General features: G+C 33.4%; 1 protein-coding gene across 14 annotated transcripts in view; it reads left to right on the top strand.

Annotated features, from left to right (window-relative positions):
* DMD (dystrophin) overlaps positions 1-20106 on the top strand; it is a 2616526-nt gene that overhangs the window by 1265276 nt on the left and 1331144 nt on the right. For all 14 annotated transcript variants that reach the window (XM_063804906.1, XM_063804905.1, XM_063804907.1 and 11 more), the window contains 4 exons: positions 2394-2606; positions 6397-6510; positions 7502-7657; positions 16262-16432. In XM_063804906.1, coding sequence (XP_063660976.1) covers positions 2394-2606; positions 6397-6510; positions 7502-7657; positions 16262-16432 — 654 coding nt within the window. The remainder of the gene's footprint in view (positions 1-2393; positions 2607-6396; positions 6511-7501; positions 7658-16261; positions 16433-20106) is intronic.

Here is a 20106-nt window from a genome sequence, read left to right as displayed (position 1 = left end):
GAGATGGGGTTTCACCATCTTGGCCATGCTGGTCTCAAACTGCTGACCTCAGATGATCTGCCTGCCTCAGCCTCCCAAAGTGCTGGGATTACAGGTGTGAGCCACTGCGCCCGGCCCTTTTCCTACTTATTATAAAATACTACATTATATGTCCAATAACTTTTTATTTCTGAAGACATGAAAACATATTAGTTATATTTAGAAGCTGAGATAATATGTGCATTTTAAGAAAAATGTTTAAAAATTCAAATTTTAACTTTATCATATAGAATTTTTTTGGATAATTAAATATTTTTTTGAAGTAATGTATTAAAGGAAAATATATTTAAACAACTTTCATTATATATTGTCCTATTTAGATATTTATTCTACTACAATACCAAATGGTAGCTGTTTCACCTTTTTTGTTTCCTTTTTTTGTGGTTTTTAATGCTTGGCATAATGATTCCAAAGTCTATCTGGAAAAATGTGTGGCCTAATAGAACTAGTAAACTTTTAAACATAAGAATAAAAATGTGCAAAAATAAGAGTGGAGAAAACACAAGAAAAGGCAATTAGATGAGCAGAAGAGACTATTTCCACTGAAAAAGATAGGAAAGAAAATAATTGTTCATAAATATTATTGGGAAATGTATTAACTAACAAAAAAAAGGTATGAATATTTCCCCCAAAGTTACACCAAAATAAAAACCACATACAAGAAAATGTTCAAAAAATGTGGGGAAGTCCAAACTTTGGAAAAGTTTAAAAATAATAATGTTATAAAAATTTAGGTGGAGAAGCATAAAAATCAGTGGAAGCAATCACAAACATTGTAAAAACACCAGAGACAATTTTAAAGAAATACGATACCAAGGAATTTTTTTTTTCTGTGAGTAAGGAAGAAAGCCTTGAGTAAGGTATCCTCCAAAAAGAGACATATATGAATAATAAACCTATGAATAATTGTAACTTAAATTGTAAAGGAAGAAGTAAAAAAATTACAAGATGAGAATTTTTTTTGCATACTAAATTGCATACACACAAAAGATATGAGTACCAATTTGGAAGTGGTGACCTAAAAATTCTCTCTTACTGCTGGAAATGTAAATTCAATATGAATTTTACTGAGGTTAACTCTTCAGGGCATCCTAATAACATACAACATTAATATAATTTCCATGAAATCTGTATCTGATGGAAAAAATCAGAATACACTCAAAGATGTAAATGGAACTGGAGATAGATAGGATATTGATTGATTGATGGATGGATGGATACATAGGTAGGTAGATAGAGATAAACATAATTTACAGGAGTGAAAAACTAGAAATTAATGTGTAGAACTAATAATGGAAATTGTTAAGCTGGAGAAGCCATTACAATTTTTGTTTTTGAAAAAATAATTATTTGACATGGGCAAATGCTCACACTAAAACACCTAGCTCAAAGTGTAGTTATATGCTAGATATTGTCTAAATAATCAGTCATAGGGGAACAATTTGAAAAAGTGAAATAAAGTTAAAAAAGTAAAGTAAAAAAACAAATTAAGTACCACCAAATAGGCATAGGATACTATGAAACTATAAAACTTAGATATTTGACAAATTTTGGGTTGATACAGGTCACATTATAGGGGAAAGAATAACTGTTTATGTGTGCATATATGATCATATATTTAATATTTAGCTATACATAGAACAAATTGAAAATTTATATAAAGTACTAGTAGTTCTGGTTTTTTTCCATTTTTATCATGAGCCTTTATTATTTTATAAAGTAAAAGTAACATTAAAGTAAATATTGAACAGGGGAAGTCTAAAGTTACGATCCTACTGTAAGAAATTACATGTGTTATACAGAATAAGTATAAATAAATTTTATAAATTCTCCACAAAATTATCCTTGAATCCCACCATAATACTACATAACAGAATAACATTTTTTGAAAATATAAGATATTAAGTACATAGATTGTTCAATAAGTTTTTCTATTCCATATATCAATATTATTAGCTATAGTTTTATGTAGAGTTTACTTTCCTGAAAGCTCAGTATAATTAATTTCAACTCCATTAACTGTATCACAGATGCGGTTATTAATATATATACTTAATGCAGTAAAATTAGATGCACCAAAACTTTTTGGCTCTGTAAGATATAGTTTTGAGATATATTTGACATTGTTCAGAAAAATACATATGGAGTGTTAAATATCATTAAATAATATTCAAGTCACTCTTAGGATAATATGTAAAATTTAAATTACCACTAGAAGTTTATAACTGATAGAAGATCATCTACTTTGTTTACATGTTTGAATCATATAGATTTCAAGTACAGTTAATTTAACTAAAACTCATCAATTATTATTCATCAATTAGGGTAAATGTATTTAAAAAATTGTTTTTTAGGCTTTACAAAGTTCTCTGCAAGAGCAACAAAGTGGCCTAAACTATCTCAGCACCACTGTGAAAGAGATGTCGAAGAAAGCGCCCTCTGAAATTAGCCGGAAATATCAATCAGAATTTGAAGAAATTGAGGGACGCTGGAAGAAGCTCTCCTGCCAGCTGGTTGAGCATTGTCAGAAGCTAGAGGAGCAAATGAATAAACTCCGAAAAATTCAGGTAATTCAAGATTTTACTTTCTACACTCATTTTTATTTACTTGTTTTTTCCCTAACGATACACTGTAAACTGTAAAGGTACATAAGCATTTGACCTTCAGCATCTTTCAAAGTTAGTGAGAAGATGAAAAGACATGAGTCTTTTACAGAGGATGGTGATTTGCTTATTCCTTCTAGGAAAAGAATAGGAGTTTTCTCAGTGTTTTTAGAATGAATTTTCTATTTTCACCATTACCAATAGGAATTAAACATGTTTTTAGTGTAATAATTTTCAAAACCAATCATTCATTTAGTCTGGTTGTCTTTTAAGATACGGGTAATCATTTAGCTTATGACTAGAAAAAAGTTATGTATATATACATTATACAGAGGTATAATGTAATCATTTCATATATATAATGTATAGTATGTATATGATTATTTCCTATATTACCTTTCATTTCTGCTGTTTTGCTACTTATAAAAAGTATGAGTCAACTATGCTGTCTACATGTGCTATTATATATAGAAAATATGGTGATATGTTCATAAAATGGCATTATATATTCATCCCATTATGTATAACTCCATATATGTATATGTGCAGGAGAAATGTAGGTGTATTAATGTCCTATGATACTCCTAAGAAATTAGCACAACTTTAATGGCTTCAAACAACACAAATTTATTACATTACTGTTCTGGAGGTCAGAAGTTCAGAATTAGTCTCTGTGGGCTAAAATTAAGGTGTTAGCAGAACTGTGTCTGTTTTGGAGACTTTGAAAGAGAATGTGTGTTATTGGCATTTTTAGCTTCCATATATATATGTATATATATACACACACATATACATACATATAACATGTATATATGTGTGTGTATATATATGTGTGTATAATGGAATTATATATCATGTACATATATACATATCTAATGTAATATATATCACATATGTAACATGTTGTATATGTATATTAATGTTACATATGTAATATATAGTAATAATTTATTTTATCACCATATCGAATTTGTAATTATATGCTTAAATTTTACCACATCACCTTCTTCCTGAAACCAAATTCCCTTGACTTAATTTGTTTGAATAGTGCCACCATACTAATAACCACTCAAGCTAAAGAAAAACAGTAAACCAACAACTGCATTAAGGATTAAAAGCCTAAAATATTCAATAAGGTAAGTAATGTGTCCCTTGAGTGGTCAATTATTGTGACAAATGTTAATGCTGGGAAGGAAATGTTGAAAACATTATGGTATGATGGAAAAACATTGCAACAATATGCTCCTGGATTTAAATCCCAGTCTAGCTGCTTAGTTTTTGTGCTTACCTTTTACAAACCAAAGCACTAAGCAAACCTAAAGCATTCTTTAATGCATAGCATTTCTTTACTTATAAACATATGTGTACATGCATACCTATGTAAATACTGCATGAAAATATCTATTATTTGTCAAGACCAGTGGCCTAAGAGGGCACAATTACATGGCTCTTGTTATCAAGGAGCCCACATTCTAGTGAAGGAGGAAGGTAGGTGTATTCATTTCCTACGGCACTCCTAACAAATTGCCGGAAATTTAATAGCTTCAAGCAACACAAATTTATTAGAGTTCTGGAAGTCAAAAGTTCAGGATTAGTCTCAGTGCGTTAAAATTAAGGTGTCAGCAGGACCTTGTCTGTTTTGGAGGCTTTGAGACAGAGTCTGTTTTATTGGCATTTTTAGCTTCTAGAAGCATTCCTTGTCTCATGTCCCCATCCTCCATCTTCAAAGTCAGCAGTGTAACATCATCTACTGTCAATTTCTCTCTCCCTGTCTGTCTCCCTCTCCCTCTCTTTCTACCTCTCCTTCTCACCTTCCTTTCCCTATCCTGTTTCCTGTGTTGACTTCCTTTTAATTAGGACCTTTGTGATTACATTATGCCCTGGTGGATGATCCAGTATAATCTCCCCATCTCAGAATCCTTAATGTATTCACATCTGCAAAGTCCTTTCTGGTAATGTACTCACAGGTTTCAGAGATTAGGGTGAGGACATCTTGGGGGTAACATTATTCGGCCTTGCATGGTAAATAAATTAAACAGTATGGGAAAGGTTATCACAGTAGGCAGGAAGGAAATCCACCATAAACCAGGAAAAAGGATTATGAAATATTATTGGAACATAGGTTGTCTCTGCTATAGATTAAATAGGTAGAATTTAGTTAGCTAATACCGAGAAAGAAAGAGTTCTTGAGAAAGCATAGCAGCATTTTCAGTTAACTGATATAAGTTCAACACTGGGTAGACAATATATATGGGGATTAATAAAATATTATGGCTGGAAAACTGGTTTGAGAGTAGACAGTGAATGTCCTTGGATGCTATGTTTTACAATCTGAGTTTTAATCTAGTGGTGATGAGACTGATAATAATAACAATAAAAACTTAATAAGAAAAAACTGCTATTGGTTAAAGAGGGAAATAATATGATTCCACTTGTGTTTTCAAAACATTCCCTTGATGAGAGGAAGGAGGAGAGGAGAAGATTACTGGCATCACTGTAGATCAATAATTAGAATGAGGTGAGACCGAGGCAGATATCAAAATGAGCCAGTGCATTAATGGAGTCACTAATAAGACCTGAACAGCCAAGGCGTAGTGGCTCATGCCTATAATCCCAGCACTTTGGGCAGCTGAGGCAGGTAGATCACGAGGTCAAGAGATCAAGACCATGCTGGCCAACATGGCGAAACCCTGTCTCTACTAAAAACACAAAAATTAGCTGGGCATGGTAGTGCACACCTGTAATCCCAGCTACTTGGGAGGCTGAGGCAGGAGCAATCGCTTGAACCTGGGAGGTGGAGGCTGCAGTGAGCCAAGATTGTGCCACTTCACTCCAGCCTGGGCGACAGAGCAAGACTCCATCTCAAAAAAAAAAAAAAAAAAAAAAAAAAAAAAGACCTGAACAAGGACAGTGAAGATGTGAAATAAGAACAAATGTATACTTGAAAGATAACAGCAAGGTGATCATCTTGAAGTTCTCTTAGATAAATAGTTTAAAAATTATTATTAATAATCACATTAAAGGGGAAACTTTCTGTGGAGCACATATTTTCAATGTAAATTTAAGTAAAACGGAAGAAAATAACACATGTAGACAGCATAGTTGAATCATACTTTTTAGAAGTGGCAAAACAGCAGAAAAAAAGGTAATACGGGAAAGAATCATGGGTGAGAGATACTGGCTATTTATAAATGATAAAAGATGATGATTTTTACCTGATCATTACTTCGTACTGGTCAGACAAATAAAAGCAAAAGCTCTGTCTTTGAAGATGACAAAATATTAGTCCGGAAGTTCCCAACTGGAAGGACTATTTAAACTGTCATCTGTAGAAAACAATTTGTGAAAGTTCGGGTTTAGGGAGGCTATAAAGACACCATTACACTGAGTTTATTGTTCATAGTTTGTTTTATGTACTGTAAGGACACATTTTTAGTATTCTCATGAGTTGTTTTGTAACTTAAAATTTCTCTAGAGGGGGATATGATTTAATGTTCTCGAGAGTAACATCATAAAACCACATTTGGTAGTAATTTTTTATTTTTAACAATAGCAGACTTCACACACCAGTGCTCATACAGTAGACCATAAAAATGCAGTCTTAGTAAAAATATTCTTTGCCTCAAGAACTACTTAGAGACATCCTTTAAACATGGGAATTGTTTTTGGGCCTGTGTTTAGACATAACACAATGATGAATTGTGTTAAAAGTAATCAGCACACCAGTAATGCCTTATAACGGGTCTCGTTTCAGAATCACATACAAACCCTGAAGAAATGGATGGCTGAAGTTGATGTTTTTCTGAAGGAGGAATGGCCTGCCCTTGGGGATTCAGAAATTCTAAAAAAGCAGCTGAAACAGTGCAGAGTAAGATTTTTATATGATGCCTTTTATATGAATAATTTTGTATGAATATTATTTGGTTAGATCAGTGTTTTACAGCTGGGGTGGATTTTGCTCTCCTCTCCCCGTTGGATTTTTTTTAATGTTTCTAGACGTTTTTGATTGTCACAGCTGGGTTGGGGGTGGTGGTTAGATGCTACTGGTGTCTAATAGTTAGAGGAGAGAGATGCTGCTAAATATCATACAGTCCATAGAACATTCCTCCAGAACAAGGAACTGCACAATCTAAAATGTCACTAGTGCCAATGTTGAGAAACCCTGGGTTGAGTAAGTGAGGACCTGACAAAACATTGCCTTGTACTCAACCTCACTTGATAACATTATTTTACTATAAAATGCAGTATAATTTAAAGGTAAAGAATCCTTTGAGCTACTTGTTATTTCTTATGACAAATTACTATTCATACTGTGTTGTTCTCTTCATCTATAATGCACTGTACTATAATATAACACAATATGCATTTTGAAATTATATTCATTATGCCATTGTCATGCAGCAGGAAGAAAACAATCTTGCTCTTTAAGGAAATTTTTTTACAATACAAGCTAAAAAAGCAAATCCCCCTCACAAATAACCTTCACACCCATTACACTGTAAACAATTTCTGCAATATCCTGTGTTTGAAAATGAAAATAGTAACAAAGATAATAAAGTATGAAGCCCATCATTTTCACACATTTTTCTAACCAGAAATATTAAATTTATTTCCTTTTGTTTCTGATATAAGTAGAATACAAATAATTCCCCACTGGATTCATGCCATAATAACCATTGAACATTTTTGCAAGACTGTTAGGCAGTCATCTATATCAATATCTCTGTATCTCAGATTTTAAAAGACAAAAATCCATATGCAATGCCATCAGTCCCAATTTTACATTTTCTAGCTATGTTGCATATCTAATATGTGGCAGTAATTTTTTTCAGCTGGCTTAAATTGATTTATTTCCTTAGCTTTTAGTCAATGATATTCAGACAATTCAGCCCAGTCTAAACAGTGTCAATGAAGGTGGGCAGAAGATAAAGAATGAAGCAGAGCCAGAGTTTGCTTCGAGACTTGAGAAAGAACTCAAAGAACTTAACACTCAGTGGGATCACATGTGCCAACAGGTATGGACAATCTCTTTCACTGTGGCTTGCCTCAACGTACTTAACTAAGATTTCCTAATGTCTCCCTTCACCGTTACTTTTGGTTAAGGCTTTGTTCCTATGTTTTTGCTTTAAAGCACAATTAATTCTGACAAATTAATCTTTTTTCTAGCATATCTAAATATTTTCATGGTATATATTTTAAATAGTACACATTCATCTTATTTTGGTCCTAAAATGACTTTCTTGAACACAACTGTCATACTAAAAAATGAAATCCTATTCTTAGTCATTATTTCCAATCCATGTTTTCTTCAGAACATAAATGTATAATAATAATGGGATTAAGAAAAATATGTTACACGGAGATATTTGGTACAAAATAAAATGCATGGGTAATATATGTGTATGTAGAAATAGGATAAATAATTATAACTTTCGATTAACATTTCCAAGTTTGGCCTCTTCGACACATTTATTATTTATTTATTTAATTTTTGGGACAGGGTCTCCCTCTGTCACCCAGGCTGGAGTGCAGTGGTGTGAACTCGGCTCACCGCAGCCTCAACCTCCTGGGCTCAAGCAATTCTCCCATCTCAGCCCCCACAAGTAGCTAGAAGTACAGGTGTGTGCCACCATGCCTGGCTAATTTTTTGTTATTTTTTGGTAGAGACAGGGTCTTGCTATGTTTCTCAGGCTGGTTTTCAATTCCTGGGCTCAAACAATGCTCTTTCCTTGGCCTCCCAAAATGCTGGAATTATAGGTGTGAGTTACCACACCTGGCTGACATCTAGTTTTAAATAACAATTAAGATTCAGTAACCATTAAGAATAGCTGAATTTAAAAAAAACACACACACAAAATGACTGTACACTCATATTTGAGTTTCTCATTTTTCTACAGAAGAATGTTTTATAGATATCTATTTTATATTTAAATATTCAATTATGGATAGTAAGATATATTCAAAAATAGTGTATATCAAATACTTCTTGTTCGAAAGATAAAATTTTGAACTAAAGCAATGAATACTTTTAAGTTCACCAATACATTAGTCCCCGATCATCTGCAGTTTTGCTTCCCCTGGTTTCAAATGCTTGTGGTCAATTGGAATCCTGAAATCGGTGAGCACAGTAAAATAAGATATTTTGAGAGGGAGAAAAAGAGAGATAACTTGTTCTATTTTATTAGTTGTTAATCTCTTACTATGCATAATTTATAAATTAAATTTTATAGGTATGTATGAGTAGGAAAAAATCTAGTGTATATAGGGTTAGGTATTATCCATGGTTTCAGGCATCTATTGGAGGTCTTGGTATGAACATATCTTCCAAAGATACAAGGGAACTACTCTACCTTTTTGGAAATTAATAAGGGGTTTCAATTTACGTGTTAGAGGCAGTCGGTCTTTGGTTACTGCTAAGTAAACTTTCAAAATAGAAAAGAAGTAATGTCAAAAGGCAAAAGCTACATTTGAAAATGAAAAAAAAAATTAGAAAAGTCAAGACAAATCACTCAGCTAATACAATCACTGACAAGTGTTCATTGGTTCTGTTAATTCACAGATGAGCTGTCCCTGGCTCAGTTAGCTCACATTCTTCTCCTGAAGTAAGTCAGTGCTAGAAGAGTTGTTCAGGAAAAAAAAAATATTACTTAAATAATAGATTATACCATTGATGTTTTCCTGGAAGGCCAGTATGAAAGGTATTTGTTTTTTATTTGTTGAATGTTCTTAATGGATGAATAAAAAGAACATCACCAATTTATGTAGAGCAAGGGGAAAACATCAGCCAAAAAAAAAGTATAAAACCAACAATATTACTAAAACCTCAAGGTTTTTACATTTTACAGGAGTACAATTTGTAAAGGCTCTCTAAAAATTTCTTTGCTTAAGACCTTATGTCTGTTATATGTACTAAGAATTTGTTGTTGAAGAGAAATATTTTAAACACACTCATCTGTTGCATAGCAAAAAAGCTATAGATCCAAGCTATGTTCTGATCTCCATTTTCTAATCTTATATTATATGTATCTGTGCTTTTCCTACGAGTATCACTCTGGCCATGTTCTGACTTTGTAGCCAAATGAGTTAGGTTGTAAAAGGAAGGAACAATGCGCTCAAGGAGAAGAAGACGACGATGCGGTAAAAACAAGGAAGCCATATGTGAATATTGTTACCAATTCAGCGTTCCAGAGAGAAGAATGGAAATGAAGTGTAAATCTATGCATTACAGAAATATCTACAGACAAAATAAGTGTGTGATACACTCTTTTGGGTTAAAGATAATTCCTTTTTTGTCACCAGATGCCAATGTCTGCAAAAACATAAATAATTTGAAACAAAATTGTCCAAATATCTGATATATTTGAGGATGCTTTCACATCCCATGATCTAATTTTGGGTATATAAAATGGTTATTATTATTTTAAATTTTAAAGGGTATGTATATAAGTTTAAAAATCTAGATTCCAGCTATTTCTAAAAAAATGATCAGATATAAGTGAGGGAATAAAATAGACATTGTAGTTATCTTCACGGAGATAATAGTTTAGTGGTGAAAATGGAAAGTAAAGAGGTTAACACACTATCACAACAATGTCTGATTTGAAGTCTTGCTTACACTCTGAATGTAGCAATAAGAACCCTTTAAATGAGAGTGACAGGAGCAGGAAAACTACTTTCTATTGGGTAGTCAGTAGAGTGTTTTCTGAAGAGGCGAAATTAAAGCTGATACCCGAGTAGTGGGAACTTGACAATTTGTTGTGTCAAGGAATTCTGCCAGAAAATGAAGTGGAGAAAACATCTGAGGCAAGAGAGGGCTTAGCACGTTTGAGGAGCTCAAAGGAAGCCAGGAGAAAAAGAGTGGGAAAATGAGTCAGAAAGGAATATGGAAGCCACAGTGATGATTTAGTCATTATGTCAAGTACTTTGGAATGTCATCTGACTTTTCAGCATAGGAGTGGCATCATTTCATTTCATTTAAAATGGTTGTTTTAAGTTTGCTGCATATTCCTATTAGAAGAAGAATAAATCAAAAGGGCTGAAGTGGAAGCAGGTAGGGATTGCAATTGTCCAGGTAGAAAAAAAAAAAACAGGCAGGAAAAAGGGGATATTTGTGGATATTGTAGTTTTCTGAGGAACCTCCATGCTGTTCTCTACAGTGACTGTACCATTTATATTCCCACTAACAGTGTAGTGTAGTTCCTTTTTATCTGCATCCGTGCCAACAATTACTTTTTGTCTTTTTGGCAATATACATCCTAGCTGGGGTGACATGATACCTCATTGTGGTTTTGGTTTGCATTTATTTGATGATTACCGATGTGGAATTTTTTTTCATATATTAATTGGCCATTTTTTCTTCTTTTGGAAATAACTGTTCAAGATTATTTGCCCATTTTTGAATCCCATCACATCCACATATGATATGATGTTTTATATCATAAAAATCGTTATTTTTGTTTTTATGATATCTGAGTTTCTAGCTTCTGCACAGCAAAGGAAACAGTAAACAGAATGAAAAGACAATCCACAGAATGGGAAAAAATATTTGCAAACTACTCATCCAACAGAGAATTAGTATACTCATTACATTTTTGATGAGGACTTTCACACTGATATCTACCCAGAAGTATTATTCCTATCCTAACATGACACATTCCTTTATTCTTTTTAACAGATCCCATTAGATCTGGCAGTACTTGCTGAAGGAGAGTGTTTGTTGATAGTCTAGAGGAAGAATGAGGGAAGAATCAAAGTGTTTTCAGATATATTTCTGTTATGAGCTACATTGTAGGTCATTGTGATTTTAAAGAAAGAAAGAGTGGGTACTAAGAGAAGAACAAAATGGAATAGCTTACTAGAGTGACCAGCGGTTCCATCTTAGCCATATTTATTTCGGAGAAAAAGACAATCAGACATGTATCTGGAAGTCAAGTACACTTTTCAAACTGGGCATATAAACGAGGTACATAAAAGTAAAGATCACATGTATATAAGATACTGTTTCTTGCCTATTGAGAAGATTTCCCCATGCTCCCATCCCTAACATGCTTGGTCAAATTGGATAATTCGTAAACTCTTAGAGATGGAAAAGAATCTATTTTTGTTTAAACCACTTTGTTGAGGTATGACTGACATACCAAAAGCTGTACATATTTAATTTATACAACTCGATTAGTTTGGGGATAAGCATATACCCATGAGACTTATTACCACATTCAAGATGATAAACTTACCTATCACCTCCAAAAGTTTCCTTCTGCTCCTTAATTTATTTAATTTTTTTGTTTTGTGATAAGAGCTCCTAAGATCTATCCTCTTAGAATATTTTTAACAATGCAGTATTTTAAACTATAGGCCCAATGTTGTACAGTAGATCTGCAGAGCTAATTCATCTTGCATAACTGAAGCTTTGTATCCTTTGGGCATCATTTTGCCATTTTCCCCTCTCTCAGCCTTTGGAAACCACTGTTCTACTCTCTAGTTCTATGAGTTTGACTATTTTAGATTCTAGGGAATGGAAGGAAATATTCACAAATCATATGTCTGGCAAATGATTAATATCCAAAATATATAAGGAACTTCTAAAATTCAATAGCAAAAATAAAACTGAAAAATAACCTGATTAAAAATGAGCACAGGACTTGAATAGTCATTTCTCTAAAGAATACGTAGAAATGACCAACAGGTATATGAAAAGGTGCATCACTAATCATCTGAAAAATGCAGTTAAAAGCCACAAGAACCTCTTCATACCTGTTAGGGTGGCTATTATCAGAACAAAACAAAGCAAAAGATAGTAAGTGTTGGCAAGAATGTGGAGAAAAGGGAATTCTTTTATGGTGTTGGTTGGAATGTAAATTGGTGCAGCCATTTGGGAGAACAGTTTGGAGGTTCCTCAAAAAATTACAAATAGAATTTCCATTTCATTCACCAATCCCGCTTCTGGATATATATCCAAAGGAAATAAAATCAGGATCTCAAGGAGGTATCTGCACCCCTATGTTTACAGCAGCGATATTTACAATAGCCAAGACATGGAAACAATCTAAATGTATATTGTCAAATAAATAAAACATGGTATATGCATATAATGGAATATTATGTAGCTTTAAAAAAGAAAATTCTTCCATTTGCAGCAGCATAGATGAACTTGGAGGATAGTATGCTAAATGAAATAAACCAGACACACGCGGTCAAATACTGGAGAATATTTTTTGTGTGGATAGAAAGGCACAGTGTGTAAGACCAGAAGCTCTGAGATCAGATCGCCTGGGTTTAAGTCTATCCACATCATAAACTGCCTGTGTGATTCTAGAAAAGTTGTTTAACCTTTTTGTGCTTGAGTCTCCCAATCTTTAAAATGTGATGATATTAATACATAATTCATAAGTATATAATAATTAAATGAGTTCATCTTTTCAAGGTGTATACAGCCTCATCTAACATAGATTAATCACTATACATGTTTGTTAAATGGAAAACAAATAGAAACCTACATATATAAAATTATAAAACATGTATACTTTCTAAATAAATAATATATGGTTATATATTTTAATTATTAGTGGCTTTAAATTTATAGTAAATAGTTATCAATAAATGGGATTTAGAGATTAGGTGGATGTCTTTCTGCCAGCTTGCAGATCATTGTCTTTCTCTGGGTCAGTATACTCTTTGGGTGTAGTGATCCCCAGATCTCTTTCGTCAGATCTCTAACAGTCTGTTTTTCCATCTTTCTGCAAAAACTAGCTTCTTGTTTTACCGAGAAAATATAAGCAATCAGAATAGAAGTTGCAGTACTCCCACTGACCTGCATATAAGCTCACAGACTCTACTTTCCCTTTGTTTACATAGATGAACTTTCTGTGCTTTTGTCTAAGGCCAGCTTTTCCACTTACGTACCTGGATCCCTTTCCCTTGTCTCTGCACGAGGACATTGTAACAGCTAATGAACAGCCGTCTACCTCCTACATCTTCTCCACGCTACATCATTCCCATCATTCCCATCAGCAGAGAATTATTCTGTAATATCTCCTGTCATTTAAAAGAGTCCTCAATTGGACAACAATCTCTCTAGCAACCTCTCCATTCCCGTTTCCCTTTACAGACATTCCTTTCTCTCCGTTTCACTCCTTCCCTTCTCTCTTGATGCCAATTAAGAGAGCTAATCAAACTGTTATCCTCACTATTCTATTAAAGCAAATTTTGTCAGGGTCACCAGTGAATTCGTATTACTAAATCGCTAAATTCAGTTGGCTTCTGTGTCATCATTCTTTCTTAATTATCTCTTAGTTTTCCCTGACCACTGTCAATATCCTTGGTGGTTCTATTGCCGTGACCACTAAATTTGAAAGTGTTCCAGGGCTCAGTCTGTGGACTCCTTTTTTTTTTTTCCCTATTACCACTCACTCTCCGGGTCAACTTATCAAGCTCCATAGTTTTAAATGTAATCTGTAAGTTGTTCCTGCTGTAATTTTTTTTTTTGTTTTTTTTTAACAATCTGGACCCTTTCTAATGATCCTAGACCTGCATACCCATTTGCCCACTCAACACCTCCACATCAATTAATAATAGGCATATTAAATCTAACATGTCAAAACAAAATGCCTGACGTATACCCCAGTCTACTACCCTAGAAATTTGCCTGTTATTACAAATGGCACCTCCATCTTTCCACTTATTCAAGCCAAATCCCACGAGATTTTCTTGTCTCCTATATTTCTCTTACAGCCGAACATCAAATCTATCACCAAATGCTGTCGTTTTTGCCTTCAAAATTTCCAGGATCCAACAATATCTCACCATACTTGAGCGCATGCGCGCGCGCACACACACACACACACACACACACACACACACACACACACACACAAAGTATGTATCTGAATGTATAGTTTTTACTAGAAGTCTTGGCTGAATTCCATTAGTCCCTCTAATATTTTTGTAGCTTCACCAACTGCCTTAAAAGATTATAACAGAGCAGAGTTTCTAAGTAGAAATTTAGCAGCAGGTTTTCTTAATTTATAAAATAGCAAAAATAGCAGCATGTTTTCTTAAGTTTATTATAGGTTCATTCACTGCACAAAATAATATTTATACCTTTTCTAGTACAATTGCAAGACATATTGTTCTAGATGTGTTAGGGCGAAACATTTATTTACATTGTAGTAGATCAGGTACTACATTTACCTAGGTAAGTAAAGAACCTAAAATGACGTATTATCTATATTAGGCTCAAAATGGTTGTAAATTATAAGGAAAATCAATGCGATGGTGATTCTACACATATTTACTATTGGGCAAAGTACCATGAACACTTCATTTTACTAAAACTGTGCATTATATATTAAAACAATACTATGAAAACTCTGTTACTTAAAATATATAATGTTGTTTCAACCAGAGAGAGTGCCATCTTTTGAATAGAGTTACTTTTTAAAGTAAAAGCACTATGTATAATAATTGTAATACTATAGAGTGCCTTGTAACAAGGTATATGATTTTCTTTTAGATGTTTTAAGTTTTGCATTTTTCTGGTTAATGAGTAATGGAGTCCATCGTAGAAAGTTTTAGTTTTCAAAAATGCATGAGGCTTTAAATAGCAGATGTTTCCTATAACCACAGACAGACTCTTTTGCAACTTGCATTTTACACGTAAAACTTTATATTGAGCCACTTTTCATTTCAGTAAAGATGTATTTGTGATGCACAGTATCCCATAGTATATATATGTCATAATTTAATCTCTCATGAAAGCACCTTTGGGTTTGTTTTCAAGATGTTTGGTCTTTAAAGCTGAATTAAATATTGTACATGTTACTCTCTACACTTTGGTTGGCATGATTCACTCTCAAAAAATGGAGCAGTTGACTCAGATTCGTGGACATTAACATTTTTATATGTTTTGCCATCTTACTATCTAAAAGGTTGTATTATGTTGGATATTTCCCTCAACAAGTATAAAAACTTTGATTTTCCCACATCCCTGCCCAAAATGGGCTCTTTATTAATTATTATTTTTCCCTGTCTTAACATGTGAAAATGCATTAATTCACTTCGATTTGCAATCATTTAACTATAAATGGTATTAGAACATCTTTTATTACATGTATTGCCATATATTATCTTCTTTGTGAATTGCCAAACTACATTTTATGCACTTTTCATTTTTTCTTTTTAATTTATGAGAGTTTCTGTAGATACATGATTATGAAGTTCTTAGAATATTTAAAATAGTAAAACATTATGAAAGAACACAAAGAATAACTATTTCTATGTATGCCAATAAAATTACTTTTCCAACTGAAACATATTATTTTAAAAAGCCTTGTTTTTCTCCATTCACAGGAAAGCATTGTCACACAAACAGCTGAATTATCATCATCGGGCAATACGTTCATTTTATTAAGTATGCCAAAAAAACAGACATGTCTTATTTTCACACTTATGGGAAATTGAGTGTATCTGATCCCCATGAGTTATTTTCTTATGCATATAAGCTTTTTACTTCTTTATCATTACTATCTAAGCTTTCTGTTATTTACATACTGATCAAATAATATAATAATAGTGTTTCATCACTGTCAATAATCGTGTTTTGTTTGTTTGTTTTGTGGAAGGTCTATGCCAGAAAGGAGGCCTTGAAGGGAGGTTTGGAGAAAACTGTAAGCCTCCAGAAAGATCTATCAGAGATGCACGAATGGATGACACAAGCTGAAGAAGAGTATCTTGAGAGAGATTTTGAATATAAAACTCCAGATGAATTACAGAAAGCAGTTGAAGAGATGAAGGTAAAAAAAAGAAAAACTAAGTAAAACAAAGGAAATAAATTGAAAAAGAAAGAAATGCAACAATGCTTGAAGTTGTATACAGTCTGCTCTTTCCTGGTTCTAAGAGAAGAGGTTAATTTTTAATTAATAATTTTAATTTAGCTTCAAGTTTAATATACATTTTAACAACCTTAAACTGTTTAATTTTAATGCATTGTGGTCAATTATGAAAATTGAAAATCACAATTTGAAACAATTTTCCCTTGAAATCATGTAGTATTAAGAGAGCAGAATCAACTCATTGCATTAACTGTCTGTAGCTGATGTAAATGTACGTTGAAACTGTGCAAAAGTATTCTTGAAAAGACAAATTTATAATGTAGTCAACAAACTGTGTTAATTTGGTAGTTTAAAGACATTTCTGAGAATTTGGAAACACTAAATATTTGAACCCGTAGCCTTTAATATGGATAGAAAGGACTGAGTTTACATGTACTTTTCTTGAAACAATAGGACAAAATATAACATTGACTTATTACCAAGGAAACTGGTATGTAGTATGTAGTATGGATTTGGAGGTGAAGCCTGGAGTTGAACCTACATAGTGGCATTTCGTATGGCCTTGGGCAACAATATAATAGTCAGTATAATCCTCTGTTTTATCATGTTTATATCATCATACTTCCTCACTTGAATGTATGAACTGTTGATTGTAACTAACATGGAAGTACATTGCCTAACTCAGAGTTGGTGCTCAATTAGGAGCTATAATCATAATTATTATTTTTATGTGCTAGCAAGAACTTAGAGAATAACATGAAATATTAATACTGTAGATCTTCTTTTGGTTCAAGGATTGTGACAAGGAAAAATCAATGTGGAGCCAGATACTTGAGTTTGAAACTTAGTTCGGCCCCGTGCCAACTGTATAAATTGGGGTGAGTTACATGAGCTTACTGAGCCAAATTCCTTCATTTGTGAACTGGGTATGAGAATGTCTGCTTTCAGAATCATTAGAGGGATGAAATATGAAATTTCTAACACAATGCCTAGCACAGTATAAATGACCATGACTCATTATCTATTATTTTAATTGTGAAAGGGCCACATGGTAAAAAATTGTGTACTCTATTATATAATTTAAATGGTAATTCAGAAATATCTATTATAGTTAATAGCAGAAAGTAACTCACATGAAAACTCAGATGTTTAAATATCGAATCTGTCATACGGCTTTAGTCAAATGTTGAAAGTAAATATCTAATATACTCCATAAATATGTATAAATATTATGTGTATAAAACTATAATGAAGAAAAAATTTGTATAAACTAATCATTTCTAGAGTATTAAAAACACAGAAGTATTCTAATCTAGCAATAGCATATTTATCAACTAAAACTTATTGCATACTTACTATGTGCCAAACACCCTCTAGCTACTGAATATAGAGGGTGGTGAGCAAGACCACTGCCTTGGAATTTACATTCTAGTGTTCTAGCGTGTGGTGAGGAGCAGGCAATAAATGGAAAAATAAATGAAATCATGATAATTTGCCTAAAAGTAAACATGGATTTTGAAATCAAGAATGAATAATGTTCAGGCAGGATTTGAGGGTGGTAGGATGCTATTTTAGAAAAACTTGACTTATAGAGCATTTATGAAGAATTGTATGTAATATGAGAGAACTGAATCATAAGGAAAAGCCAACCACTTAACAAAATCTTTATGGAAACACATTCTATTCAGAGAGCATAGCTTCTGCAAAGACCCTGAAGCTAATTGGGAAGAAAAAGAAATCTGCCTGAAGGAAGGAAAATGGGATTAAATTACCTCAGATAAGTCTTAGGAGGTGGGCAAATACCTGTTAACAAACGGGTTTTGTTAGAGTATCACAGTTTTTTTTCTAAATGGACAAGAAAAACCTTTGGAGTATTTCAAAAGAGAGACCAAAATAATTTAAAATTTGACTTTGGGGAGGTCACCCCTGAGGAAAACTTTATCAGAATGTGAGAGCTAGAAGGTACTTTGAAACTTGTGTAATCCACACTTCTCTCTCTGCTTATCAGAAAACTGCAATTCCCAGGTAGGTCAAATAATTTAGCCATAGTCACAGACTTTATTTGTGGTAGAGCCCACAGGATTGAAGGTATTTTATTCTATTTCATCTCTGTTTCCCTTTCCCTTTCCCTTTCCCTTCCCTTTCCCTTTTCCTTTCTTTTCCATTGTGTGTCACTCATATGGCCTTTTCTCTTGTATCTCAATTCCTTTCTCACTGTGTCTATTTATGTATGGCCACTACCTCAGATCCCTAAGTAGATACTATAGAGTCATTTGTGTTCAGCTGCTCTGATTATCCCTGGGTTCCTTTAGTTCAGTGCCTCTTCTGGCCCTCTTCCCTCTCCCTATGAGCAATTTGCCTATGTCACCAACAACCCAGTCAGATCTCTCTTATTTTCCTGTGCTTCTAGAGTAAACTGTCTCAAATTTTTAAAATTTGAAAACCATCCTTGAAATGAGTGTTCCAACAAATTTGTCTACATTGATTGACATGTTTTGATAATTGGTCTAGCTACAAAATTGGTTTAGTATGGGGGCGATAGTAAAAAGAGGTAAACTCTGGAAGCCTCTGGCAACAACCACTGGAAGAGTTGGCAGGAAGGTTTCATTTCTTGAGTTTTCAGCCTGCTACTCAAGACAGTTTCTTTAAGGCAACTTCACTACCTGGAGGTTAGCGATAGTACCTTGTCCAGACTTCTACCTGTGCTCATTTGATAGCTAATTTTTCTTTATTGTCAGAAGATACTAACAGACCTGTTTTGACATCTCTCCCTGATACTCAAAGAAGAAATAGAGACCCCCCTTCTGTTTATGTTCTTTCCTGTGTTTTACCTGAAAATGGAAGTGCTGTTTTGATAACTTCTTTTTCCCCTGAAAAGGAAATTTTTTTTGATATAAAAGAACCCAGGGTACTGTTTGATAAACAACCTCTGACTTTAAAACTTTTATGGAGATCAGCAATCACTATATGGTAAAACTTTATACTAAAACCCTTTGAAAAACACTCTGGAAAGTTATTAACTGTTTTTATTTTTTTTTAATTTTTACTCTATTATAACTCTAGTACTAGTGCTTACCAGAACTTACACATAAAGTGAGAATAGTAAATACACAAATAAATTTGTATAATCACTACAGCAGTGATTCCTGCATCTGAACGGACATCAGAATCACCTGGAAGTCTTGTTTAATACACAGAGTGCTGGGCCCTGACCCCAGAATTTCTGATTCAGTGAGTCTTGGGTGAGGCCTGTAGTTTTTCATTTTTAACAAGTTTCAGTTTGATACCAAAGAACAAGTTGCAGAGTGATTCCAAGGGCGCTCACTTTAAGAAGCACTGGTGTGAAATCCTAGCAATGAAAGATGGCAGAGCATATCATAGTTAGATTCATGGAAAGAAACAAGAGCCACCGTTTTTTTGAGGATTTGTATAGAAACTGTACCAGTCATTTAGCTTTCTACCTTTTCTCCTAGTAGAGAAATTCATCATCATCTTCTTTCCTCATATGTACCTGGATTAATAAATTTTGCTGTTTCTTCTTCGAACCTTTCCCAAGATCTGAGCCTCTTATTAAACCAAGAATATATGAAGTCTAAAAACCATGGAAAGAAGTGTTCTTCATTCTACATTTTTAT

This window comes from Pan troglodytes, chromosome X (genome assembly GCF_028858775.2).
Source record: "Pan troglodytes isolate AG18354 chromosome X, NHGRI_mPanTro3-v2.0_pri, whole genome shotgun sequence".
NCBI lineage: Eukaryota > Metazoa > Chordata > Mammalia > Primates > Hominidae > Pan > Pan troglodytes.
The sequence above is the reverse complement of the archived record's forward strand: the minus strand, read 5'-3'. Positions and strand labels throughout refer to the sequence as shown.